General features: G+C 39.0%; 2 protein-coding genes across 5 annotated transcripts in view; one reads left to right on the top strand and one right to left on the bottom strand.

Annotated features, from left to right (window-relative positions):
- The first annotated feature begins 260 nt into the window (after nt 1–260).
- On the top strand, nt 261–26,946 carry LOC138753320 (ubiquitin thioesterase OTUB2-like). Of its 2 annotated transcripts, XM_069916188.1 has the most exons (6): nt 261–557; nt 11,515–11,607; nt 17,741–17,859; nt 21,178–21,262; nt 22,606–22,800; nt 23,561–26,946. In XM_069916188.1, exons 1-6 carry the CDS (start codon nt 546–548, stop codon nt 23,768–23,770), a joined length of 714 nt encoding a protein of 237 aa, XP_069772289.1. In that variant the 5' UTR covers nt 261–545; the 3' UTR covers nt 23,771–26,946. The 2 variants fall into 2 exon arrangements, with proteins under 2 accessions (XP_069772289.1, XP_069772290.1); XM_069916189.1 differs by lacking the exons at nt 261–557; nt 11,515–11,607 and adding an exon at nt 16,278–16,797.
- Nucleotides 19,885–27,001, bottom strand: part of ddx24 (DEAD (Asp-Glu-Ala-Asp) box helicase 24) — a 44,928-nt gene continuing 37,811 nt past the window's right edge. For all 3 annotated transcript variants that reach the window (XM_069916185.1, XM_069916187.1, XM_069916186.1), the window contains 2 exons: nt 25,798–25,927; nt 19,885–25,219 (listed from right to left, as the gene is read on the bottom strand). In XM_069916185.1, the coding sequence (XP_069772286.1) occupies nt 24,978–25,219; nt 25,798–25,927 (372 nt within the window). In that variant the 3' untranslated portion in view covers nt 19,885–24,977. The remainder of the gene's footprint in view (nt 25,220–25,797; nt 25,928–27,001) is intronic.

Below are 27,001 nucleotides of genomic sequence, written 5' to 3'. Positions count from 1 at the left end.
GGGTCCTCTGGACTCCATATCGCACGACACTCAGAAAGCCAGTGCACTTTATAGAGCAAAGATAAAGATACACTGCTTGAGCCCGGGGCTCTGGGGATGTATCCTTATCTTTGCTCTCTCGAGTACTCTGTTTGACCTCTGAGTTTCTAAAGCATTGTGTTTTTACTTCAACCACGTGGCTGCAGACTTTGGTGTTGTACTTCTGATTTAACGTGCTGCATTTGAGCTAGGCGGCTGCAAGAACGGCGCCTGCCCTCAGGACTGACGGCATCGACAGCACTGGCCAGCCAAGGGGTGCCACCCGCAGGACGCCGCGTGCGCAAGCGAGCCAGCGCTGCTCTGATTGGCTGCGGGGAGGAGCCGGCCGTCGATTGTTTGGCGGCGTCACTTCCGGTCACGGCCGGGCTGGTGGCGGAGACAGGACACGGTGGGCGAGCGCGTCCGAGAGGCTTGCGGGCAATGTGTCAATCCCGGGGCAGGCGCCGCTTGTCAGCCCAGAGCGCGAGCCGGCCGGCTGGTGGCGCCTCGAGCTTACGAGGGGCGCAATGGACGGCGCAGTAAGTCCAGAGTTTCCTCCGCTCCAGGTGTGGTGGGGGGTGGGGAAGGGAATGGAGCTGCAAGATTGATAAGGGGTTGCGTGGATGAGGCAGGCACATGATTGCGGTTGGCACCATCCACCAATGGGCCGAATATTGTTGGCATGGGGCATGCACCTGAGGAGCAATAGGGCATAATGTGGACGATTGGCAAACTTAATCAGCTGTCAGTTCTGGAGATGCAAGCCCTTCCACCCAAACAGATGTCTGCAGACACCATCTAAATAGGCTGTGCCCAAAGGTTTTTTTTAAAATTAAATGGTGGAGTATTTTTAACTATATCAAGGGCAGAAATATGGGACAGAATATATTGGCAGCCAAACTTGGTGGTTCATTCGGTGTTCGTCATGATTGCTCATCAAGTCAACTTAATCTATTTCGGGGGCGGCAACTTTTGACCGTGCGCCAGTGGTTGAATGGCGGTCCGCACTGATGCTACTATAAAGGGGCCCTTTCAAAGTGCCGTGTGAAATGGGGCGATAGCGCCCCGGTTACGTGGCGGTTAGAAAGGGTCTGACCCGGTCAACCCTGTCGGGATCCAACCGGGTCCCTGACCTACCTCAGAGGTAGTCAGGGAACCCAGTTAGACTTACCTAGGTCGCGTGAACAGGCGATTTGAAAACGAAAATGCCCGACCCGCTTATTCCGGTGATGCCAACCGGGCATGCGTCACCGGGCAGCCATCGCCTGAACATCCGGAAGTACTCGCGGTGAGTACGTGCTGGGTCATTGCGGTGGCAGGACCCCCCTTAAATTGCCAGGTTGGCTATTTGAAGGTAGATCCCTCTGCTTCCAGCACCTTTGTCCCAGTAATCACACCTGGGTCCCAGGAGGGGTACCCAGGTGCTGTACTGCTGTCATAAATCTCGTTGTATAACTTGTACAATGACAATAAAAAGCTATTTGATTTGATTTGATTAAATAAATACTGAAACAGACATTATGTAATCGAAATTTTCGATTGTACATGCAGAGTCAATGTATGAACATAACTGACATGATTTATCAAAAACAGTCCACCGAAAAAGTTCTACAAGATTTGTCAATATTCTTTTTTATTCTCATGTATCCATGTAACATTTATACAATGAAACTAATAAAAATATTGAAAGGAGGAAAAAGTTCAAGCAATGAGATCAACTGTATTCCTTCCAAAAAACTACAGGGAGGACATTTTCAAAACTGGAAATGCACCAAAAATCATGAGTTAGTCATTAAAATGACAAATTAAAAACATAAAAGTCAAAACGGTGAAAAATTAGTTATAATGAAAACAAAACAGACAAGCAGCTCAATCAGTGGGAAACTTGATTTTTGTTGTTTGAAAGCATTTCGATATTGGGTTGTTGATGTCAATAGCAAGACATCATCTAAATGGGCATTAGTCATATTTGTTCTCAAGTGGTACTTGGTGTACTTCATTTTTGAGAACAGTTGTTCACACAGGTATGTACTGCCAAACAGTGATGCCATCTTTATTGCGTACTCCACCAAGTTTTTATAATTCCCATATCGAAGATTTTTTTTTTGTAGAAGTCAATGAAAGACAGGTCATCTGCAATAAGTTTGGATTTCAATTGATCGTTTGACTGCATCTCAATAAGTTCCATCTGAAAATGTTCTGGTACAGTTTCCACATCCCCACTGAATGGAATTGCAAGCAGGTTGAAGTCACTTGCATACAAACAAAAATCAGTAAAACGAGATGAAAACTCTTTCAAATCATGGAGAACAATCACAAAAGTATCGAAATTAGTCAGTCCACATTTTTGGAGATTGGGAAAATGCGCAAAATTAGGGTTTTTTTTTAAAGTTGGTTTTCCCACAATTGAAGTTTTGTTTCAAAGGCAGGAATGTGCACAAGCATCGCATGGATCAGCTGATTTATTTTCCCCCTTGAAGTTGCAAGTTCAGGTTGTTCAGATGAGATATAACATCCACCAGAAAATGCCAAGCCAGAAACTCAAGCGTGATCACAAAAATGCTTGCTCTCAAGAATTGCTGCTACTTCTTCATGTAGGGCAAATACTTTTTCAACCATTATTTCACAGTGAAGCCAGCAAATATTACAGCAATAAGCAAGGTCACGATATTCAGCAGGTGCTCCCAATAAAAAAACGTTGGAATTGACGATGATTCAAACCACGAGACAGAATCAGATGAACTGCCTTCACTACAATGTCCATTCCATTCTTCAATATGGGAGACTTTGCACACAGAGCCTCTTGATGGATGATGCAATGAATTTTTTTTTTACATTGTGTGTAATTCCAAGGTCATTCATGTGTCTTTGCTGCTTTTTCTCTCTTCAACCGTCAGTCGTTATGCCCTCTAGCCTTGACTGATCCAGCTTTGACTGATGATGCAATGAATTTTTTTTTTACATTGTGTGTAATTCCAAGGTCATTCATGTGTCTTTGCTGCTTTTTCTCTCTTCAACCGTCAGTCGTTATGCCCCCTAGCTTTGACTGATCCAGGTTCATGTCTGCCATCGTTTTCTGCAAAAATATCTGCTCCTGTGACGATGTCCTTTATAGGGATTAACAACGGATTCCTCAACAATATCAAAACTTGACCTTATCCCTCGAACAAAGACTGCAAGTTGAGCAGTGGCGAGCATGGGTGGAAAAAAAAACTGGAAATTTTCGCAGTTGTCCTATGAATGACCTCTGACATCTGCTGACATTTCTTCGATTTGCGGTGTGACTGTTCTTCGAGAGAGGCTAGCCGCTGAGAATAACGATCGTTTTCTCAGGACAAACCATGATCACAACTGCCATCGAGCATCTCCTCACAAAATCTCCATCTGTAAAAGGTTTCATCTATTCAGCTATCAGCTTTGATATGGCATAACTCATATATAGTATAGACTTCTCATTTCAGCATTCTTCTTTATGAAAAATAAACTTTGTTTTTCCAAGCTTTCTTTCTGTCTCCAAACTTCATCTGTCCTAACTTGTCCACTCAATTCCTTGGTTTTTGAACATTTTGTTCCCTGCTTGATGTTGAACTCCTTGTTCACAGCAACACTTCCATTGCAAATGAAGCAAACAGGTTTTCCAAAATGCTGCTCAAAGAAATAATTTTTGGTCCAAATTTCTTGGAAACTTTGGCACTCAGCATCTAGCTTCCTGCATTATATTGCCGTGCTGGGGTGAAGAAAAATCTCATCAACAATCAAATCATTATTAATGAAAATCTTACATAACTTTCACTTAAAGCTTTAAAAAATTACACAAAGACAGAGAACCAAATACAACTAAATAAACGATTCTGAATAATCTCACGTCATAGTGAAACTTTTTAAATGTTGAATTAAATTACAAAAACTCTTGACATATGAATAAAATATATAAATAAAAATTTTAAAACTCATTCTAACGTTGAGTGTAAATGAAAGTACGTGACTAGAGTTTTACCTGGACAATATCTCTTCAAAGGTGTATTGAGTGTAATGAAATATAAAACAAGTAGAATCAAATAGATAATTAGCTGAATTTAAAAAATTGATATAAACTGAGGAAACAGAAATAAAAAAAATGAAAACTCACCTTGGCTCAATTATCATACAACTGGCATGAATCTTTCAAAAAAAAAACAAGAACGAGTTCTGATGAAGAATAAGTACGATGCAACAATTCAAGTCCCGGAACTAACTGCTTAGTGCAAGCCATGTCTATGTGATTGTCTCAGGGAAACATCAATTAACTTTTTGGGTATTTGCTGTTTATTTTTTTTATATAAGTAATGATATTGTTGGTCCTTTTTGGTTCCACATCTATTTTCGACATTTAACAACATTTTTCCATTTTTGGATTTTTAAAAAATTTGCACTACTTGTATTGGTGGGTCAGGTACACGTGATAATTTTGCATTGTGTTGCAGGCCGGATAAATTTGGATCCGGCCTGCGGGCTGTAGATTGTCCACCCCTGGTCTATTTTGTAACACAGATCATTTTTTTTAGTGGCATGTCTTTCCAGTTTGCATGGAAGATAGGGGTTTGAGTTATTTGCTTTTCACATGATTCCCCATATCCACATAACCATCTCAGCAGAGAATCACCTGTTCCATCCATGTAAATCTTTTTTGTTGCTGTAATTGACACCAATTTATTGCAGATGTGAAAATGTGAAATAGTCAACTGTGAAATAGATAATGACATGCACTGAATTTCCCTCTTATTACAGCCAAATGTGTACTTTTTGTAAAGTGAACACTGGTATACATTAAATTGCCTCTGGATGGAAATTGGTAATGAATATAGACCATTACAGTGTGGAAAACATGCTCTTCAGTCTTTGTAGTCTGAACTGCACCAATTCTATGTCCCTCCATACTGCCCCCCCCCCCCCCGCCCCATTTGAGTTTCTGTCTAAATTTGATTTAAATGTTAAAATTGATCCAATGTTCACTACTTCAACTGGCAGCTTGTTCTATACTCCTACTGGTCTGTGTGTGAAGAAATTCTCTCGAATGTTGCCCCTAAACTTATCCCCCTTCACCCTTTACCCATGTCCTCAGATTTGATTCTCCCCTAACCTCAGTGGGTAAAAGTTTACTTAATTTACTTTGTCTATACCCATCTTAATTTTTTACACCTCTATTAAATCTTCCCTCTTTCTTCTACACTCCAGGAAATAAAGTCCTAACTTGTTTAACCTTTCCCTGTAACTCAGTTCCTCAAGTCCTGGTAATGGTACATCGTTCCCTGAAGGTAGAAACTCACGTGAATAGGGTGGTGAAGAAGGCTTTTAGTATGCTGGCCTTTATCAATCGTTGCATGGAATATAGGAGTTGGGAGGTGATGTTGAGATTGTATAAGACGTTGGTGCGGCCTAATTTGGAGTTCTGTGTGCAGTTCTGGTCGCCTAATTATAGGAAGGATATAAACAGAGTGGAGAGAGTGCAGAGAAGGTTTACCAGAATGTTACCTGGGTTTAAGCATCTAAAGTATAGGGAGAGATTGGACAGATTAGGTCTTTATTCTTTGGAGCGTAGAAGGTTGAGAGGGGATTTGATAGAAGTATTTAAGATTATGAAAGGGATAGACAGAGTGGATGTGGATAGACTATTTCCGTTAAGAGGAGGAAAGATTAAAACAAGAGGACATGAGTTAAGAATTAAGGGGCAGAGGTTTAGAGGTAACATGAGGGGGAACTTCTTTACTCGGAGAGTGGTAGCCGTGTGGAATGATCTTCCGGGAGAAATAGTGGCGGCGGAGTCAATTGTATTATTTAAGAAAAGGTTGGACAGGTCTATGGATGAGAAGAATATGGAGGGTTATGGGCATTGTGCAGGGAGGTGGGACTAGAAAGGGGTGTTTGGTTCGGTGTGGACTAGAAGGGCCTAATGGCCTGTTTCCGTGCTGTAATTGTTATGTTATGTTATGTTAACATCCTAGTAAATTTCTCTGCCCTCTTTCAATTTTATTGATATCTTTCTTATCATAAATATAAAAGATAAATAAATATTTGCAGTTAGGACAAGAAAAAATGTGGTGTTTCGGTCATGCAAATAAGTCTTTTTGTGGTGTTGGGGTAGCTTATAGATAGGGTAGTATCAAAAGTCTGATAGCTGTTGAAAAATAGGTGTTCTTGAACCTCGAGGTGATGTGCCCTAGGCTTCTTTTCTGCACCTTCCTGAAGATAGCACTGAGAAGAGTGTAGTGATTATCACAACACTTACAGCGCCAGCAACCCAGGTTTCAACTCACTGCTGTCCGTAAGGAGTTTGTACGTTCTTGCTGTGACCATGTGGGCTTACTGCGGGTGCTTTGATTTCCTCTTATGTTTCAAAGGATTAGGGGGTTGGTAGGTTAATTGGTCACATGAGTATAATTGGGCACCATGGGCTCATGGGCCAGAAGGGTCTGTTTCCGTGCTGTATGTATTAAATTACATTTTTTTAAAAAGAGGTTGTGACCAGGGTGATGGGGATCCTTTATGATGTTGACCATGGCCAGATGTCTTCAATGGATGGAAGGTTGGAACCTGTGAAGATCTTTTGATATTATAGGAATCAACTGATGACATTAAACCAGTTATATTTGATTTAGTCATAAAATGTTCAATGAATGAAGAGTTTGTCAAATGCGTGAAATGTACAGATTTACCGAAAGTCTTACTCGCTTCAGATTCCTAGGTGCATAGAATACACTAACAATAATTTAAGTATTATTAAAACAGGATGACAGGAAGATAAAAATGGATGATTAATACACAAATTAACAGTAATAAATATTCATAGTTAGCTGGTAGTGTGAGTTGGCGGCACAGTTAGGGTAGCAGTTAGTGCAGCATTATTAGAGTTCCAGCATCCAATGTTGTCATGATGGAGTTTACACGTTCTCCGTGACCAGTGTAGGTCTGTTCCGGGAAAAAATTAAAATTAAGTAGTGCAGACAGATCTTAGGCTAGAGTTGTGCTTGGGGTAGGATGGGGTGGTTTACAGATGTTGGTCATTTGGCCTGTCGAGCCTGTGCTAATTTCAGCTAATTTCACTCACCCCACCCTTTCTTTTTTTTCAGTAAACTTTCCATTTAATCAAATCAGTTTTAATTTTTTTCATTAACGGAGCATAATTTAATTTATATAAAGATTGATAATTAACATTTAAAATTATACCCAGATATTTAATTCGATCAGTCCACTTCAAATTAATAATATTCTTATAAACTGAATAATCTCCTTCACTCACCGGTAATATTTCACTTTTTCCCCCAATTAACTTTATATCCAGAAAGACGTCCATATTGTATTAAACATTCCTTCAAATGCAAAAGTGACTGAGCTGGGTTTATTAAATGCACCAGAACATCATCAACCCCACCCTTTATATGTCTCTGCAGATTTCGATCCCCTCATATTTGCTGCTCCATAAAGTAAGACTGTTTCTGATATTTTATGCTGCTTTCGCATAACTGTGCTAAATTCATAACCTGTATTCCTTAATATTGTAAAAAAAAATGGATCCCTATCTTGATTATAGAGAGTGACTCAGCCTTCAATCCTCTTTAATGGAAAATTCCAAATATTCTCCACGGAATTTTGTCCAATTCACTTTGTCAGGAATTTCTCTTTATTTTCTTGAATGGTTTTCGCCTTATTTTGAGATTGCATCCCATATTCCAGAACCCTCTAACCAGGGGGAAGCATCCACTAAGCCAGTGCTTCTCAACCTTTTTGCTTCCACTCGCACACCACCTATGGCACATAGGATGCCATAGGTGCTCTGTGGTTAGTAAAGGATTACTTAAAGTGGTATGTGAGTGATGGAAAAGGTTGAGAACCACTGCACTAAGCATTTATTCTGTCATCTCTCTAAGGAATTTGTATCGTTTAATGAAGTCGGGTCATTTTTCTAAACATTCAACAATAGGCCTAGACTGTGTTATCTTATGCTGCACACCATACCATCGTCCCAGGAATCTACCTGATGAATCATTGTTGAACTTGTTGTATCATATATATATATATATATATATATATATATATATATGATTTCTTTGTTCGTGAGACAAGAGCTGTGCACTATATTCCAGATTTTTCACATCAGGGCTCCATTGAGCTAGATGTCTTTAGAACAGATGTGTTCCTGGTAAATGGACCACGTGGCAGTTTTCTGTAATGCAAACCTGAGTCATCTGTGCCTGCGTCTACAAATGTGAGTTGAAACAAGTTCATTATCATCTAACTGCACAGGTCAGGTCACTCCTCGGAGTACTACTGATACCATGTAACCTAGTAACCATGTACTACTTGTCACATGGTCAAGTGGTCGGCGACTAAACTGGCTCCCCCACCGGGCTTACCTAGCGCGGAGAGTGGCTAGACACCCTGCAGGATGAAAAACAATATCTGTCAAAGGGCAGACAAACCCTCTTGTAGGATCAACGGCCATCTAGCAAACATGTGCCGTGAAGCATGGAAAGGGCATCCCTTGCATTGAAGCTTGGTCTGGCCATTCACTGCAGCAGAACTTTCCCCAGCCGTCTTGGACCTCACCCTGCCACTGGATCTGGGAGGGGATGTCAAGAGGGTGGGTCTGGACCTGCGCAATCCCTACTCACCTAAATCCATTCACTCCCATGCTGTTCCTTTCTGAGGAGTGAGGTATCCTCATGTCAAACCCCACAAATTGACTGAAAGGAACCATCATCATCCTATGGGATTGAGAGCCAGAATACATGTACAACCAGACCAAACAGCAATTATCTGGACCTCGGTGCACGCACATAATGCACAGCACATAAAAATTTCATGCATAAAAATACCATATAAAATAAATATGTGTAAATATTTGGAATTTACTTGTTTTATTTATAAGACACCCAAGATTATGGGATACAATTTGTTCATCATTCTCACAGCTTTCAAGAAGCTATTTCTTAGCCTGGCACTCCTGATTTTTATGCTCCTGTATGTACCTCCTTTCTGATGGTAGCAGGTGTAAGATACTATGTGATAGCTGATAATGAGTAAGAAAACCGATCCGATGTGTCTCAAAAGCAAGGACACTAAACACCGTGAGGGTAGTAAATGATTTTATTAACAAAAGACGAGCATGGGAAAAATGGTAATAGGAATAACATACGCACAGAGTTTATAGCAAGGGTGGGAAAATCGCACTGGGAATTAAACACACGCACAATTTATAGACGAATGTGAGAAAATCGCAAAGGACACACACACACACACACACACACACACACACACACACACACACACTCACACACTCACACACACACACACACACAGACAGAACGAACTGGGTTCATACAACAATCAAGGAAAAAAATACAATACCCGCCACCACCCCTTGACTCAGTGCAGGCATTGCTCGATGCTACTAGGGACACTGAAACGCTCTCAACCCTATAACAGTGCCTATCTTAGCAACAATTTCTCCAGGCATGGTAGTCCCTTGAAGATGGCAAAGAGGATGAGTTGAGCTCACATGGTTCCCTTTATAGTGTGGGAGGTCATTTACAGAGGCTTGGTGCCAGCACAGACTAATCGATTACAGTAGCCAAATACAAGAGGGATGGAGGGTCCAGTCCAGGTAATTTAAAGTGTTTCAATGGCTCAGTGCCATCAAGGTTCAAGAGATTACAAAGGCCAATGGCCTAAGGCCAAGTACAAAGGAATTTAAATTAGCCAACGGCAAGGTGTGAACTAATGGGTGGGGCGGGGCCAAACCTTGCTTGGCAAGTGGAGTGTCTTATGACCAGGTAATGGTCAGTAATGCCACGATCCTTCACAATACGAGGATCCTCAATAATTATTTGAGAATTATTTAAGCAACACTCCTGATAAATTTGTCAATAGAGGAAAGGGAGGCTCCAGTGATCTAGCTTCTTAATTTCATAAAAGTGAATTTTAATTCAATAGCCCAGGTATTTTGAGGTGACTTGTGCATTCTGTAAGAGTGAACTTCCAATACCTGAACTTCCCCATCATACTGTTCACCTTTCTAAATGCTTGTAATGCCTACCCATTCATTTTTCTGTGCCTTTTGTGCAAGGATACCAGGTCTGTTTAAATTTTGACATCTTCTATTCTTTTGCCATATAAAAAACAATACTTTGTCATTATATGCCATGTCTTTTGCCATGGATATGGGCATCCCTCTGAAGCCTCCCTGCAGTCTTCTTGCATCCCACACTTCCTCCCAATTTTTGTATCCCCTGCAAATCTGCAATGTTACAGTCCATATCATTGGGATAGATTGATTGAGATAGATTCCTGTTGGTACTTACAGGCTGCATCTGGAAAATGACCGATTTATTCCTACTGTGCTTTCTGGCTGTTGTCTAATTCTCAAATCTGTGCTTGTATAAAATCTCAAGTGCTTGAATTCACCAATTTTGTTAATACTCTGTGTCTCCTATCAATGGCTTCTGAAAATCCTAATACATTATAACAGGAAGTGTGCCTCATCCATTAGTTGCAAAAAGATTTGTCAAACACAATTTCCCTCCAATAATTCATTGGATTTTGGCCATGTTACCACTTGCTTCATAACAGATTCTACGATTTTTCTGTCTCACTGATGCCATGCCAGCTGGTAAAAATATTTTCTTGTTTTTATTCCATCTTCTTCCTTTCTTAAATTGAAGGTTAATCCCATTATTTGTGCTGAAATGCAATATTTATGAATGTTGCTTGCATTTGTCGTATCATATTTCCTGGCTAATTTAATTTCTGAAAATAAATGAAAGATGTCCTCTTTGTGATGAAATATTTAATTGAAAAATAAAACCATGTAGAAACAAAAATAACCCAAGATTGTAAAAATGAAGGATTCAACAACATTTATCTAAATTAATTGTGTAATGCGTAAGTACAGCTTGTGCCATTTTCCCCTGCTCTGATTCTCACAGGGGCTTATTATATGCATCGTCTATTCTTGTCAGATTGTGATTATTGTAAACAATTTTTACCACTCTGCAAACTGAGGGACTGCAGATGTTTGAATCTGGACCAAAAAAAAGCAATCTGCTGGAGGAACTCAGCAGGTTGAATAGATCAGAGGGAGATGAAGAGTGCTCAATGTTTTGGGTCTGGACCCAAAGCATTAACCATTCTTGTTCTCCAACTGATGCTGTTTGACTTCCTGAGTTCCACCAGCAGCTTGCTCCCACCCCCCTGCTTGCTACTCTGCACCATGTTTAGAGGGAAATGGACCATACAGAGGCAAATATAACTGGTTTGGTCAGCAAGGGCAAGGTGGATAGAAGGGCCAGTTTCTATGGCTCTATATTAAGAGCCGGGACATGCATAAGAGGCTTGGTGGGTCACTCCTGCTACCTTGTGCATATATCTGAATGGGCAAATAAGCATGGATTTTTCCTATGATTTTTTTTGAGGACTGAATTTGTTGTTTAATAAAGTGTTATTTTCTGTTCTGTTAAACAGTGTGGACCTGTTTGTATAGTCTCTGATCAAAGTGAAATACGGGCTCTTGGAGATGAACATCCTGAAGACAGAATTTATCAACAAAAAGTAGAGGTATAATATTTTTAATTACGCATTTATGAAGGCCAAGACTCCTGTTTTTAATTGCATTCACTACTGTTTCAAATATTAATTATTATATATGAAATATATATATTATATATTATTATATAATTACTATCAGTAATGTATGTAATTGGATATGACTGGATATGGTTTGGGATTTACTGAATCATTGTGTTGCATGCATGTGGGACTGTGAATTCACATACATCTTAAATTATTTCCACTTATTTGGACTTTTTTTATTTGCCTTTATCTTTGGCCAGCTGTTGGTTGGTGTTAATTGGACATCTTGGCCATTTTTTAATGAAATACACATACTGTTTACACTCAAAACAGATACAAACTTTTTTTATTCTTTTAGATGCCAAAGTTCCATAGTAAACTCATAATGAAATGTACCTACTCATTTTAGTGAGATCCTTGAGTTTGATGGACCTGTGCAAGTTTCTTTAGATGTCAGGCTCCACATTGGATAGTCGAAGGTCACCTCTTGTTGTGACATTGTGACAGATTGTGTTGTGTTTTGTATTATATATAGATATGTTTTTGGAAGATAAATTGTGGGTTTTTTTTTGGCGTGGGTCACAAACCAAACACTTCACAACACGGATCTCATTTAAAATGCCAGAGCTCTGCTCAAGCCAGACAGTCCAGGCTCCCAGTGCCTTTGTAAAGATGATGGAAACTGCTTTTCTGAAGGACTTCACAAGTAGATATTAATTGGACATACTGTGGAGTAATGGATTATTGTTTTGGAAAGCCACAGATGAACGGACCTGGAAGATTGGGTCCGGTGCTGCAGTCTCTCTGAGAGAGAGAGAGAGAGAGAGAGAGAGAATTGAGTTCTACAGTTCAGCAGCAGCAGCAGGGACTGGAACAGGACAAGCTGGCAAACTTGTGGAAAACCCCATTTTGAAGTCAGTTTGTGAGTTCTTAGTTCAACCTGTTCAAAGGCCTTGAGGCCCATTCAAGAGGAGATGGCTGGCTGTATAATGTTTCACCTGAGATAAGGGAAACAGAAAAGGAACTCTGTAATGACCTGAAAGAAAGAGGTTATTGTCTGGGGGACCCTGCTGGGGCATGTTTTTTCGGCGGGACACTGGGGTGGCTGATTGGAAGGAATCAGTTACTCTCTGAAAACTGACAAGAACCTTCCTGAGCAATAACCATTTACCTTTCAAGAACCAAAGCCTGGTAAAGATTCATAAATATTAAATTCTGTGCACAGTATAAGAATTGCCTGATACCGGTGAACTTGGAGGAGTGAGAAGTGAGATTGGACTGTGAATCAAAGAACTTTTCTGAACTTGCACACACTTTACATACACGTGCACTTAGAATTAGAAGGGGGTTAAGTTAATAGTAATAAATTAGAGTTTGATCCTGCTTTCATGTTTAAAGATAATTAAAAGCAACTTTTGTTTAAGTAACCATTTGTCGTGGTGAATTTCTATTGCTGCTGGGCTTTGGGGTCCTCTGGGCAAAACTATGGGAAAAGACCAGCATCACATCACATCAACATCACATCCCTGCTCTTGTATTCTATTTCTCTTGACACACATTTGCCTTCTTCACTGCTGGCTTAACATGCAAGTTTACCTTCTGCTCAGATTCCCAGGTCTCTTTGTTTCTGAGTACCTGTATTTAGAATTTTCTCCCCATTTAAAAATAGTCTGTCCATTTATTTTTTTATATACCAAAGTGCAAGGCCGTAAACTTTCATTGTATTTCATTTGCTAATTCTCTGCCCATTCTTCTTCTGCAGCCCCCCCCCCCACCCCCACCCCATGTCCTCAACACTTCCTGCTCCTCCACCTACCTTCGTGTCATCTGCAAACTTGGCCACAAAGCCATTCATTCCATAATCTAAATCATTAATATACAACAAAGAAGTTTTGGGAAGACCACCAGTGAAGAAGGCAAATGTGTGTCAAGAGAAATAGAATACAAGAGCAGGGATGTGATGTTGAGGCTTTATAAGGCACTGGTTGGAGTATTGTGAGCTGTTTTGGGCTCCCTATTTAAGGAAGGATGACATTGGAGAGGGTTCAGAGGAAGTTCACAAGGATAATTCCGGGAATGAGGAGCCTGTGCTTGATGGTATTTAGAAGAATGAGGGAGGATCTCATTGAAACATTTTGAATGTTGAAAAGTGTGGACTGCGTAGATGTAGAGTCTAGGACAAGATTGAAGGGTGTCCATTTGGAACAGAGATGCATAGGTATTTCTTCAACCAGAGGGTGGTAAATCTGCGGTATTTTTTGCCACAGGCATTTGCGGAGGCCAGGCCATTGGGTCTATTTAAGACAGAGATTGATAGGTTCTTGATTAACTAGGGAAGGAGGCCTGGCAGTGGGGCTGAGTGGGTAAATGGATCATTTCATGATTGAATGGTGGGGCGGACTTGATCGGCTGAATAGCTTATTTCTCCTCCTACATCTTACGGTCTTAAGGGCTTTGAAGTAATCCACGAGTTAATCTTTCTTCTCTTTATGTATGGTCTCTAAATGTTGTTTCAGCTTGTTTGGCCTCAAGCTTTAGTTTGAAAATGTTTTCAAATAAATCAAACACATGGGCACAGAAGAGTTTTACAAGATTTAGCTAAGTATACAATAAGTATTCCATCCAATGCTGCTGATACATTTTGCCGAGGAACTCTTGGGTAAAGTTATTTCTGAAAGTAAAAATTAACTATTGCAGAACAAAAGCATTTCTTATGAAATTTAGCTCAAAAGTGGTCTTATGGAAATTTTATGGAAATGAATGAACAATATATTCCTTCCTCAATAAAATCTAGCAGAAGGAGACCTACATTCACTACCTGTCAAGAAAACTCGAAGCAAAATGAGTGTGCTTGTGGATGCAAGAAATACAGAGCAAAACATTTCGGTCTGCGTGCTTTATTTCCTGGGATTGAAGGCAATAGAACCATAGAGGAAAACTACGTGGAGGGCAGTTCATTGCAAAAGCTGGTTCCATGTCAGTCAAGCACAATCACGTCGAAGGAAGAAACGCTCTGAAAATGTTGTTGGTTTTCTGCATTTATCTATGTTATTCTAGGCTGTCTCTAAATGCCTCGAACAATGAAGAAAATCTGGTGTTGCTTGGCAACTATTCACAAAAGTCTAGCAGCAAAGTCCTTCCCTTCCCCCCAAAATATTTAATCCATTTAGTTTTGATCCCCCCTTATACACCTTTCCCCCCCCCCCCCCCCCCCCATTAACAATTTCAGTCCATGGCTTCCCTCTTTTAATGTGCTGTGGTCTCTGGCAGAGGGGGGCTGCATAGCCCTGTTGAGTAAGGTTGTTCTACACTACCCACTTTCCTGATCTTAGCTTCATTCAACATGGAAGGTCAATCACTGGAGCTAAGAGGCAAAAATACTCCAAAGGATCAACCTGGAGCAGTGTGGGGCACCTTCTCTGACACTTATCAAAGCCCTTTTCTTTGTTTGGCTAGTTATCGTTTCTGTCAAGGTTTCACTTAAGGACTATTGTATGAACATGAAATAATACACATAAAGATGTTACTTGCCTTATTCTTCTCTCTCTTTCCTGCAGCCCTGCAAACCCTATTCATTTATAGGGGGCTTTTGGATCCACAGCTAAGTCAAACCTGGTGCAGAATCCAGCAGCAGGCCCTCCATTCTGAATTTGCTGAAGAATTCAAACAAGATCCTGTTCTAAGGGGTATCCAGGGGTGAGATGAGCCAAGCAGTTCAAAACTTCCGCATTGATGCAATATTCCTTTATTTATTGACACATAAGATAAAACTGCCAGCATATTGGACCAATATTTTCCCTTTATCAATGCTGCCTGTCTAGAGTGTTTGCAAAATTTGTGCTTTTATCCAAACTTTTGTTGAATTTCCTTTTGATTTTTTTTCTAATTCTAACTAGTACTGTTATATTTTTACATCGTGTAAATGGCGAAAATACACCTGCAGTTAGAGCACTTCAGTTATCCAGCATGTAAATGGGCACGGGCTGATAAGCACTAATTTGCATTAATTGTTCACTAATACAATTTAATTCAACATTCCCATCAATACCATGCAGATTTCATCATTTACTGACACAATAGAGGCATTTTACACTGGCCAATTAATCTACTGATTTGAGATTTGGAAATTAACATAGAGTCCCCTGGAGAGTGTGCAAGCTCCACACAGACACCCCAGAAGGCAGCATTGGACCAAAATTTTGGAGCAGTGAGGTTTTGCTTCATTAACTGCACTATTGACTTGCCCCATTTTGTATTTGGATCCACATAAATTCCTTTCTTAAATGCAAAAGAAAACTCAAGTGCTTGTTCAAGACCCTCAGTGACTTCTTGGAAGAAGGAACTTTGATGGCAGCATTATGCTTTGAGTGACTGGTAATTGAGCTCATCAAATCACACCTTCCAGTGACATTTGAACCACTTCAGTTTGCCTGCCGTTAAACAAATAATGCTATACTCTTGACCCTCCACTCCATCCTGATCGACCATGAGAACAATGTCTCCTATGCCAGACTGTTGTTCATTGACTTCAGCTTGGTGTTCGACACAATCATACCTTAAAGGCTGGTGGATACACTCAACATCCCTCTCTGCAACTGAACTCTGAACGTCTTGACTGAAAGACTAAGGTCAGTCTGACTCACCTCAGGACTGTTCACACTGCTGATTCACAATTGTACTGTCAGATTCAATTCTAACAGAATCACCGTTTGGAGTTGATACAACAGTGGTTGGCCTCATAGGCATCAATGATGAGTCAGCTTACAGGGAGGAGTTTTGGAAGCTGGTAAAATGGTGCATGAATCACAACCCGAGTCTCAATGTGGACTTCAGGAGGATGAAGGTCGACCAATCTCCAATAATACATCAATTGTTTCATCGTGGAGAGGACAAAGTTCCTCGGTGTGCATATGACGGACAACCTCTCACGGACCTTTATTAGTCAGGAAGGGGCAGCAGTGCCTCTACTTCCTTAGAAGGTTGAGGAGAGAAAGGCTACCATCACCGTCTTGACAGCATTTTACAGGAGCACAGTTGAGAGTGTCCTGTCAGGTTGCATCATTGTGTGGTGTGGAAACTGCAAATTATCAGAGCAGATCATCAAAACAGCTGAGAAGATCTCCTTTTCCTTTACTTGGGATTGCTATGCTGGGAAATAGCTTCTTCCTGCAGGCGGTGAGATTGATGAACAGAATCACTTAACCAGGTGTATCATGTACCAAGTAAATCATCCCAAAATTTTTATGTATATATTTTAAAATAAGACATGATTATTATGTGTATGTGAGTGCACTGTGGTCTGGAGAAACACTGTTTCATCGGTCTTATGTGTACAGTCAGATGGTGATAAACTTGATTTAGTAGCATGGACGAGTGGGGAGGAATCTGAACAGACCCATTGCAAGCATGGTGCAATGGATAGGAGCAGGTCCTGGAAAATGAATACAGAAGCTGAATATCCAGATTGTCTGAAGTGCAGACCATCCTCAGAATGCAGGGAACCTTGGCCATTCAACCACTCACTTTTGATGTGTGAAATCTGCTTCTTTAATTGAGAATAATTAAGTTACACCGGAAAAATAAACCTTATCAAAAATGCCCTTGATTTGTTAGAAATGCAGATTTTTGGCATTTAAAAAAAAGAATACTTGCCTCATCCAGCTTCCCAAACTTGTGCATCTATTATTGCTTGGAGATTCATAATATTCCTTTTGCTATGTCTGGAGAGAAAGGATACTTTTCCCATTGTCTCAATTTCAACCCTCAAATTCTTCAAGTTAAATGACGAGGAATCGACCACAAAATTAAACTTGTACAAACATTTTTTTTTGTTTAAAAATTGGATGGTTTTTTTTTGGCTCTTCTGCTTTCAAAATAATTTTGATCCTCTCAGTTTATCCATGAGAGAATATCAGTTAATTATCTATCTGATTTACTCCTGTGTGACATAATTATTTTATAAAAGTGCTGTATCTCAAGGTTACTGGAAGGGCACAAAGCTACTTCTAATTAATAGATTTTGGAAAAAAAAACGTGAGACGTACAATTGAAATGTTGAAAATATTGAGAATTATTTTATGCCGGCTCACATGTTTATAGCTATTTTTATTTCATTCAGGATATCAGTAGAAAGTATGCTTTCTTCAGGAGGACACTTGGTGATGGAAACTGCTTTTATCGGGCACTAGGCTTTGCTTATCTGGAATCACTGCTTGGAAATAACCATGGAGTGAAAAAGTAAGTTTTGAGGTTGCTGTTCCATATTCTGCTGGAGAATAATACATAAGTAGAGAAATTGTCAAGTAGCAAATAAACAGAAGTGTGTTTTTGAAGTAAAGGACATCAGCCATTAACACAGCATAGATGCACTGTATTGTCTTGCCCCAGCAAATGTTTCAAGACCGTTTCATTCTATTTTGTGAGAATGAAATTGTGAAGGTCTTGAAGGGAGCCATTTACCCCTTTATTGTCTCTGCTGGGTCTTAAAATTAATGTCCTTCCTCTGCTCTTTGTTTGTAAATCTACTAATTTTGTTTTCCCCTTGAATAGAGAAATGGTCTCTGGTATTACACCTGATTTGAAATTGGTACATTTGCGTAGAATTATAATTGGGTTTTGCGTTCAAAACCTAGAAGTCATTTAGGTATTTTTCCTCTGTATTGTGTAGAAGTTGGCATTCCACTAGTAAAAGAATGCTGCATTATACTGGAATGGTGGCACTAATAGCCTTTTTTTCTGAAACATCAACACAAATTGATTGCCCAGACATTCTGACATGGAGGGAGGGATAAATTTACAAGAGCATGGATGCTTCTTAATCTGCTTCAGATAATGCTGCATGCCGATAACCTGAACGAGTGGTATTGGATGGCAAATAATGGGAAGCTTTCAAAGTGTCCATTAATAAAGATTTTAAATTGCAGCAGTGGTTCATTGTAAACTTGTCATCTGGACGAGTATGTATTTTAATAGGCAGTGGCATTTAATGGAACACCGTGTGGCTTCCGATTTAATTCAGTGATTCAACTATGTACATAAATTAAAGCTAGAGTAGGCCATTCTGATCCTTGCACCTGCTTAACTTGATTGTGGCTGCTCTTTTACTGCACAAACCACATATCACTTATTAATCCAAAAAATCTTTCAACCTGCCTTGAGTGAAACACAAAAGTCTGCAGACTCTGTGATTGTAGTGAGAACACAGAAATGCTGGAGGAGCTCAGCAGGTCTCACAGCGTCTATAGCAGGTAAAGATCTATAATTGACATTTAAGGCCTGAGCCCAAGACCATAACTGACGTTCCAGGCCTGAGCGCTTCTTCAAGGTTTGAGTAAAATACAGCAGGTGCCTGAATTATGCTGGGGAAGGACCAAACGGTGATAATTGAACATGGATAGAGCAGGAAATATGAGAATTGATAAGAATTGACCTCCGGTTTTGTTAGCTCCCTATCCCATTTTCTCCTTTCCTCTACTTTTCCATGTCTCTTTTCCTCCATATCTGTATTCACAAACTTACTCCTTCCCCTATCAATTTTCCCCCTTCCTATCCATATCCAATTATTACCTTTTGTCTGTTGGTCTGTGCTCTTCCCCGGCCTTCTTTCCTTCTCTCCAGGTTTTTAAATTCTGGCATCTGCCTGTTTTTTACCTGTACCTTGAAAAAGGGTTCAGGCCCAAAATGTCAGTAAACTATCTTTACCTCCTTTGGGCGCTGCAAGACCTGCTGAGTTCCTGCAGCATTTTTGTGTGTTCATCACAACCCCCGTCTTCAATATACTCGTCATTTGAGGCTTCCTAACTCCTGGATGAAGAATACTGGATTAATTTGCCTCAGGGAGGAGAAATTTCTTCTTAATCTCAATCCCAAGAATCCAACTGACATTCACTAATTTGAGTAAAAACTACATATGAGGCCCCCAGGGCAGAATGGCAATACTTATGCCAGAACATATTTTTGGAGCTTCTTGGCATTTTCTATCAGCTCATGTGAGTTATTGGAGTGAACATTGATGGACATGATATGCTATTGCCGAAGCTGGCTATGGTTTGCAGTAAGATGTTTGGGCACTGCTTATTCTAAATCATGTAGGAGGTTCTCATTGTTTTGCTCTGCATCATTCCACAATCCTGGAGTAGTTTTTCAAACAGCCATTCTCTATAAGCAATATTGCTGATGCATCTGTGGTGCTAAATGTTGGCATTATTAATTACATTGCAGTTAAACCAGATGTAACCAAGTAAGTTAAATGAAAACTCAAAGGCCTGTATGATTACATTTTAATCATAAAATGTTGCCATCAGAGCTAATTGTACATATTGGCAATGGTAATATGAATATAGGAAATCTCAAATTTAAAAAAAAAATTGAATCCTTCATGATCAAGTAGCTATTGGTTGACATTTCAGCAGGGGAATGAAAAAGTAGGCGTTTAATTATTACAAAATGTTTGCTTAGGCTTTTCTTCTAGTTTGTTTTGGAGATTTTGGACGGTGGTGATGTGTTCATACTTCAGTTACATAGAAGTATAGCACAGGTACAGGCCCTTCAGCCCACCATGATGCCAATCTCGAGATCCCATCTGTCGGCACGCAACCCATTATTTTTATACTTGTCTAAATATCCCTTAAACATCGCTATTGAAACTCCTCCTACCATTTCTCACCCCTCCACCCCCAGAAGTGCATTCATGGCATTTGTTTTAAAACAACAAACTCCCCCACCCCCTCCTCACCTTAACCTATGCTCTCAAATGTCTGAAGCTTCAGAGAAAACAAGAAAATACCCTTCAATATAGGCAATATTCTGGTGAACATCTTCATTCTCTCCAAGGTCTCAACCTCTTCATACTTGGTTGGCAACCAGAATTATGCACAATATTCCATATCTGGATGAAATAAATTTTGTATAGCTGCAATGTGACTTCTACATTTTTACATTCCAGGCTCTCACCAACAAAGGCACACCAGCTGCAAGACCTCCTTTTACCACCATATTTACTTGTGTTGCTGCTTTCAGGGAGCACTGGATGTGCATCCCAAGATGCCTCTGTACCCCAATTCAACAAAGGGAGCCACCTTACTGTACCTCATTGACCACCGTTCCACCCAAACTCATTTCATTTGTGTGCTTGTTAAACATTCTGCAAGCATTTTCAACCAAATCATCAATGTGAATGACAAACAATCCGAGTCCCCATCACTGACCTTGCAGAACACAGATCTCTGGTTAGAGCACAACCCATTTATCACTGTCCTCTATATTCTATGACTAAACCAACTCTATCCAACTCACCCTAGATTTCATGTGACGTCATCTGGGCCAGTCGAGGTACTGAAAATAAATATATGCCAGGTGAAAAAGGAACTATTTAGATTTTACAGTATTGACATTTGAAGATTTCAAGTAAATCGTTGAATTTTCTGTCCACTGCATGGAAAATGTTTGTGATGGCCACTCGCGAACAGAGAGGAAAATCATCATTTGCCAAGTATAGTATAGTGTTTGCATTAATGCCAATTTTCACCTAATGTAATCTATTCTTAATTAATTTAGACTTAGAAAGAAATTAATAACAAGTAGAGAAGAACTTTTAGCTGCTGGATTTGCTGAAAAGACGTATGAAGATTCATTCAGAACTGTGAGTCATTTCATTTGTGAAACATGATACATCTAAGATCTTTATTACAGCCTTTTTGTCTCAGCTGCTCAAATTGTCACAATTGTGAAAGTGCCTTTCATCCCCCCCACAATGTGGATTTAAACTGGGCTAAAAACTGACCTGTGTAGGCCAATCTAAATTGGTCTCAGTTCAAACCCAAGGACATGCTTTTAATGATCAACCAAAGTAACGGGGTCCTATTAGGTTTGGCATCTCTAACCAACCAGTGCATTGATTTATTCTGTGGGCATGGACACTGTCGCAGTTAGCGCAATACTTTCAGTGCCTGGCTTCTAATCTGGCACTGTCTGTAAGGTTTTTGTATGTTCTCCCCACGTCTGAATGGGTTTTCTCCCACCCTTCAAAATGTGCAAGGGCTGTCAGCTAATTGGAGTATTTGGGGGATAGTCTCTTGGGCTGGAAGGGCCTGTTACTGTGTTGTTATGTCTAAATTTAAATTGTAAAGAACTGGCCCCCACCTGTTGTGGCCTGAGCCTGAAGGTTTTTTTTTCCTGACTTGATATTTGATCCCATCAGGAAGAATAGCAAGATTGTATCGACATGGTTCTCAATGACTTCTTTAATTCCATGCACTTCTTCTCTTGACTCTCTAGCCAGAACACGGGTGTCTCTTGTCCTTCTTTTCCACCCCACCTGGCTTGACATTTAACATACCATCCTTTATAATTTCTGCCACATATAACAGGATTCCATCACCAAACATGCCTCTCATTTCCACTATTGGGATTCCTTGGTCCACTCTTCCATCTCCACCAATCATTCTGCTTCTCACACAGGAGACCTAACACCTGCTATTTTTCTCTTTCTGTAGATGTAGCCATACCATTCTCTTTCAATTTCTTTCTTGTCTCCAGCTGTTAGTTTTTAAATCATTACCTGAAATTTTGGCCTGCACCTTATTAGAGACTCTGTTTTCTCCACCACCCCTTCCTGACTTCTGCAACTGAAAACACATTGTTTACATTACTTTTCAAGTTCTAAGTAATTTGACCTGAAACATGAACTATTTCCTTCCCCTGTGGATACTGCTTGACTTGCTGACCACTTATTGCATTTTGTATTTTTGTTTTGGATTTCAGGCACTGTTTTTTTTAATATATAAATCCAGTGTAAATCTTACTTTTAGTGTATTTGATGGTATCTAATCTCAAGAGTTTTTATTGGAGAAATGCTTAACACACATTGATCAATATTGGTCAAAATCAGCTGCTAATTGTTCAAAGTTTAAGAGTCTATATAGTTTCCTTTTTAAGAAAAAAATTGCATTATACAGATGTTACTGTTAGGTTCTCTGGTTCTAGTTTATGGATGTGATTGACCTGGTAGAAACGGATGGTTCGGTCTCTAAGCTTCTTGATGTTTTCAATGATCGTGGTGCTTCAGATCATTTAGTGCAATATCTTCGACTACTAACATCCGCATGCTTGCAGAAACAGTCCGAGTTCTTTGAATTTTTCCTCGAAGGAGGCATAAGTATTAAAGACTTCTGTGCTCAGGTCAGTTTTAGAATTGGTTACATTGACTGGTTTTATTAATTGATTATGGACCCGACTGTCAAATATCAGAAGCTACATTTCTTGATAAATACTATTAATACACAATGTGGATAATTATGAACAGTATTTTAAATAAAAGGTCCTGAACTAATTAATATATGTTGACCTATCCGTGTTGTAATGAAACTTTGCAATGCCACAAATGTCATCTTTGCCATATTAGACTGAGATCTGATCCAGTTTCTTAATTGTTGCTGTCCTCATAAGGTTTAATGGGAAAAAATGAAATATCGATTTAGGATGTATCATAATTCTGATTTACCAAGAATTGTTCTTCCCAGAGGGAAAGATATTTACTAAAAGCATTTAAGATGCTTTTTACATGGAAAACAAAATATTTGGAAGTTTGTCATAGTTTGAGTAGGGGATCCTGATAAATTACTGTTAACTTAGAAAGACTAATTTTTCAATCCTTTCCTCATTGAATACCAATTTGTATAACTTTCTGGATCTGGAGAAAGGCTTGTATCCTTCCAATGGAGTTCACACTATATTAAAACAAAAATGACATTTGTCCAAAAATATTTATTTAGATGGTTTATCTTGACACTTTTAATGTTTGTTTCTTTATTAGAGGATGATTCCTAATAAAAGACTATTGATGGGTGATAAGAGATGTGGTGGGGTATTTTCTTTCTTTTTTCTTGATCTTATAGAACTTGTTTTAGACATGTAGTAATGCTTTGTTTCCCTCCCACAGGAAGTGGAACCAATGGCTGTGGAAAGTGACCATATTCATATCACTGCACTGACCCAAGCTCTGGGTATATCAATCCAAGTGGAATATATGGACAAAACAGACTCTGAAATCAACCATCATATCTTTCCAGAGGGATCAAAGCCTTTGATCCATCTACTTTACAAACCAGGACATTATGACATACTGTACAAAGCAAGCACTACCAAATAGCTTTAATTTCACCATGCCATTTTAGTGCTTTGGGCCATGGTTGGTGAAGGTGGGATGTTTGTGGGAAAACAGTCTTACTTGTTCGAATCAATTAGATAAATTGAGCACATGCTTTTCCCCTCTTTTGAGGTACAAAATTAGTTCAAATCCCCAACAGAAATTGAGTGCATTCAGAATTATTTTGTAATGATAATAGTGGAAATGAACAAAACTCTGTACTATTTAATACAGCTCTGCAGAAAAAAATTCCATCAGACCCTTCCTCACACTAAAGTTTTCGTCGACTAATCAATTATTTTCCTACTTTTAGAAGGAACAGGATTGAGTTTATTTTCCTCTAAAGTCTTTTTTTTGTTTGTTCAAGATTTGTGGGTTGAGATGCCTCCCTTGCACCACCTTAAATCCATAGAGAGCATAGTTTCAGCTAGGAATTTCAGTTATTATTACAAACTAATTATGTTTGATAATATTGTACTTGTATCCAATGTTAGCAGTTTCAATGTAGATAATTCAATGTTTTAATGCACAATTTACACAGATATTTCAGATTATTACTCCGATTCAACCCTGTCTTTGCAAATGCACAGAATTTAATTTGGACTCTGATTGTAAAGACTTAATTCATGGTGACTAATTTGATATGCAAATTGATTGCTGTATAAAATTTTATATTTTAAATGAAATTATTGTTTAAAAGTGAGACAACCTAATCACCTACCATACAAGTGTGTATCTATTTTGCATCATCCTAATCTTGCTTTACATAGGGGATTTACAGAAAATAGTAAATGATGCACTTTGACTAAAAGCTTAAGGAATAGCTAAATATTTAAACTTTCATTTTGTTATTGGATTTCAGTGTTTACTGTTGGAGTAACCCACGTATAAGGAGTTGGGAGTATTTCACCCTGAAATAGATACCCTAAATAAGCTTTGCTCTTTTTAGTAACAACTCTTGTTAGTCATTGTTTTGAAATCAAAAGTCTTTAACAACTTCTGCTAAAATGTGCAATTTTTCCAAATGCTTTCAGAAAATCTGAATCCTCTTATTGAGGAAATGAAGAAGTTGCTCCTAACCTTCATATTGAAGGTGATAAGTACTGCACAAGTTCTGTTTTTTTTTAATTAAATGCAATAAATGGTGTAGCCACTGTACATGACAGCATAATATTGCTAATAGCTAGTTGTATCATTTACTTAACACCTCTCAAGATATTTGCTCAAATAATCGGTGTTTTTGTTTGTATTGATGCTTTTGAATGGTGGTTAAGGCTGTTTCTTGGCTTGCCAGTGGTAGAGTAGGCAATGCCAGCCCACCAAATTGTGTTGGGTATTTAGTCTTCATATAGTTCTTGAATACTGGCTGTAAAAGCAACCTTTTAAGTTCCTTCTTCAGTCCTTTCATTGTTCTTTGTCTCTGACTTTCTTCAGTATCAGTATATTTTTCACCTGCAAGCAATATAGTTTTTTTTTAATGTTAAATTTATATTTGGTAGTCTCTCATGAATTAAAATCTTTTAAGTCTAAATTCAAATTCTGGACTAACAGTAGATAAATATACTTTTAGATAATTTTCTAGTTGCAAAATTATCAACATTTCATGTAAAAGGACCAAGCTTAGACAAGCATGGAAATATCTGGAAAGTATTCAAAACCAAATGATAAGAGAATGCTACTTAAATATTATTTAATATTTTAAGTACTATGACATTTCAGCTTCCATTACTAATCTCATGCCACTGTTTATTCTCATTTCACACGATGAAAAATGTTAAATATTGCCCAAGTAGGATATTTTTTCCTTCTTTCGAGTAAATGGAATCGGGCAGCTTGATGACGTTGTAGTCGGGTTCTTGAGATGCTATCTGATGACGTGTGCAGTTTTGAGAGGGGAGTGCATGACAGCATATTGACAGAAGTGCATCTCAAGCAAGAATGTCTGGATATATGTGCAAGTATGTGCATCTTGTTCAGCAATAGCATGTTTTATTTTTACAAAGTCCAACCAATATTAGGTTGTGGCTTACCCATCAACACATTGTCATCCAAATCCAACTCTAGCGCTTCAGCAGCTCGCTGAAACCAGCTGTTGTGTTGTTGTGCTTTATTGTGTTGAAATTCCATCTTTTCTATGCTTCTAGCTATGTTAACACGTGCCTGTAAAGGATGAAGCAGAGTTTTGTCTTTTCTCAGATGGTCACAGTTAATGTTGATAATTAAAGCTAAAATGAATATCAAAAACTTGAGGTACACAGAAACAGGCAAAATCTGTTAAACTCAAAACTCCCACTCACTGAGATTACAACTGACATGTACCCTAAATCAGTAGCCATAGTTTTCACCCCATATTATTTAATACTTCTGGTCAATTTTCTCAGATTTTAAATGAACTAACCTTGAATCAATTTCTGCATGTAGGAGCTTTTCTGAACGTCCAAATTGATCCGGCTTTATTTTTTCAGATGCGGCCCTCTACCTACCATTATTGGTTTCCCATAACATTTTAAATTTGATCACCTATTAACCTTCTAAATTCTTACACCCACTATTAGTGTAACCTCCCTGCAATCTAGCCCTTGGAACTCAACTGTAAATTTAGTGATTTTTATGTTGCACCCTTCTTAACCAGAGGTGCAGAGAACTGTTCATAGCACGCTAGAAGTGTTTTAGCTCAACTTCCACCTGAATCTACTCCCTTTGCTAAATTGTAGAATTCCATTTACCCTTGTCTTATTTGTGACACAATAATGACTTTGAGATGAACTCTCGCCTCTGGGCCTTTACTGTTTGGTTTTATTCGTAGAGAAAATAGCACCAGCCAGACTGGACTTTTAAACAGGATTAATTGTTCTAACAGTTGAAGCACATTTTATTTATTAAATCACTCATCCATTTGATGAAAAATTGATTTTATCAAAACCAGTTGCTGCTAAACTGATGAATTTAAGGCTGCTCTATTAATACTTGGCTTGTACAGAAGTTGCTGGGAAATTCTACTTCAATTGATTTTCAAGGACGCAAGAGCCTGCTTGAATGAAGAACACAATAAGCATGTCACTTAAGGAAAAACTGAACATTGGAAATGCTCTGCAGTTTGTAAGCATTTGTTTTTCACTCCAGAATTAATATTTAGGGGAAATAGAAAAAGTTGAAAATATAAGTTATTAATCTTTGAACTCTGGGCCAATGGTTTCAAGTCATTTATTGTCATTGATTGTAAAGTACAACTTG

The sequence above is a fragment of the Narcine bancroftii genome, chromosome 2, assembly GCF_036971445.1.
Source record: "Narcine bancroftii isolate sNarBan1 chromosome 2, sNarBan1.hap1, whole genome shotgun sequence".
Classification (NCBI taxonomy): Eukaryota; Metazoa; Chordata; class Chondrichthyes; order Torpediniformes; family Narcinidae; genus Narcine; species Narcine bancroftii.
Note: the sequence above shows the minus strand (reverse complement) of the source record. Positions and strands in the feature narration are given on the sequence as shown.

What these genes read in the sequence shown, in the direction of transcription:
- LOC138753320 (XM_069916188.1), top strand. An exon ending in AATAACCATGGAGTGAAAAA is followed by an intron (nt 17,860 to 21,177) that starts GTAAGTTTTGAG and finishes TAATTAATTTAG; the next exon opens with ACTTAGAAAGAAATTAATAA. An exon ending in TTAAAGACTTCTGTGCTCAG is followed by an intron (nt 22,801 to 23,560) that starts GTCAGTTTTAGA and finishes TCCCTCCCACAG; the next exon opens with GAAGTGGAACCAATGGCTGT.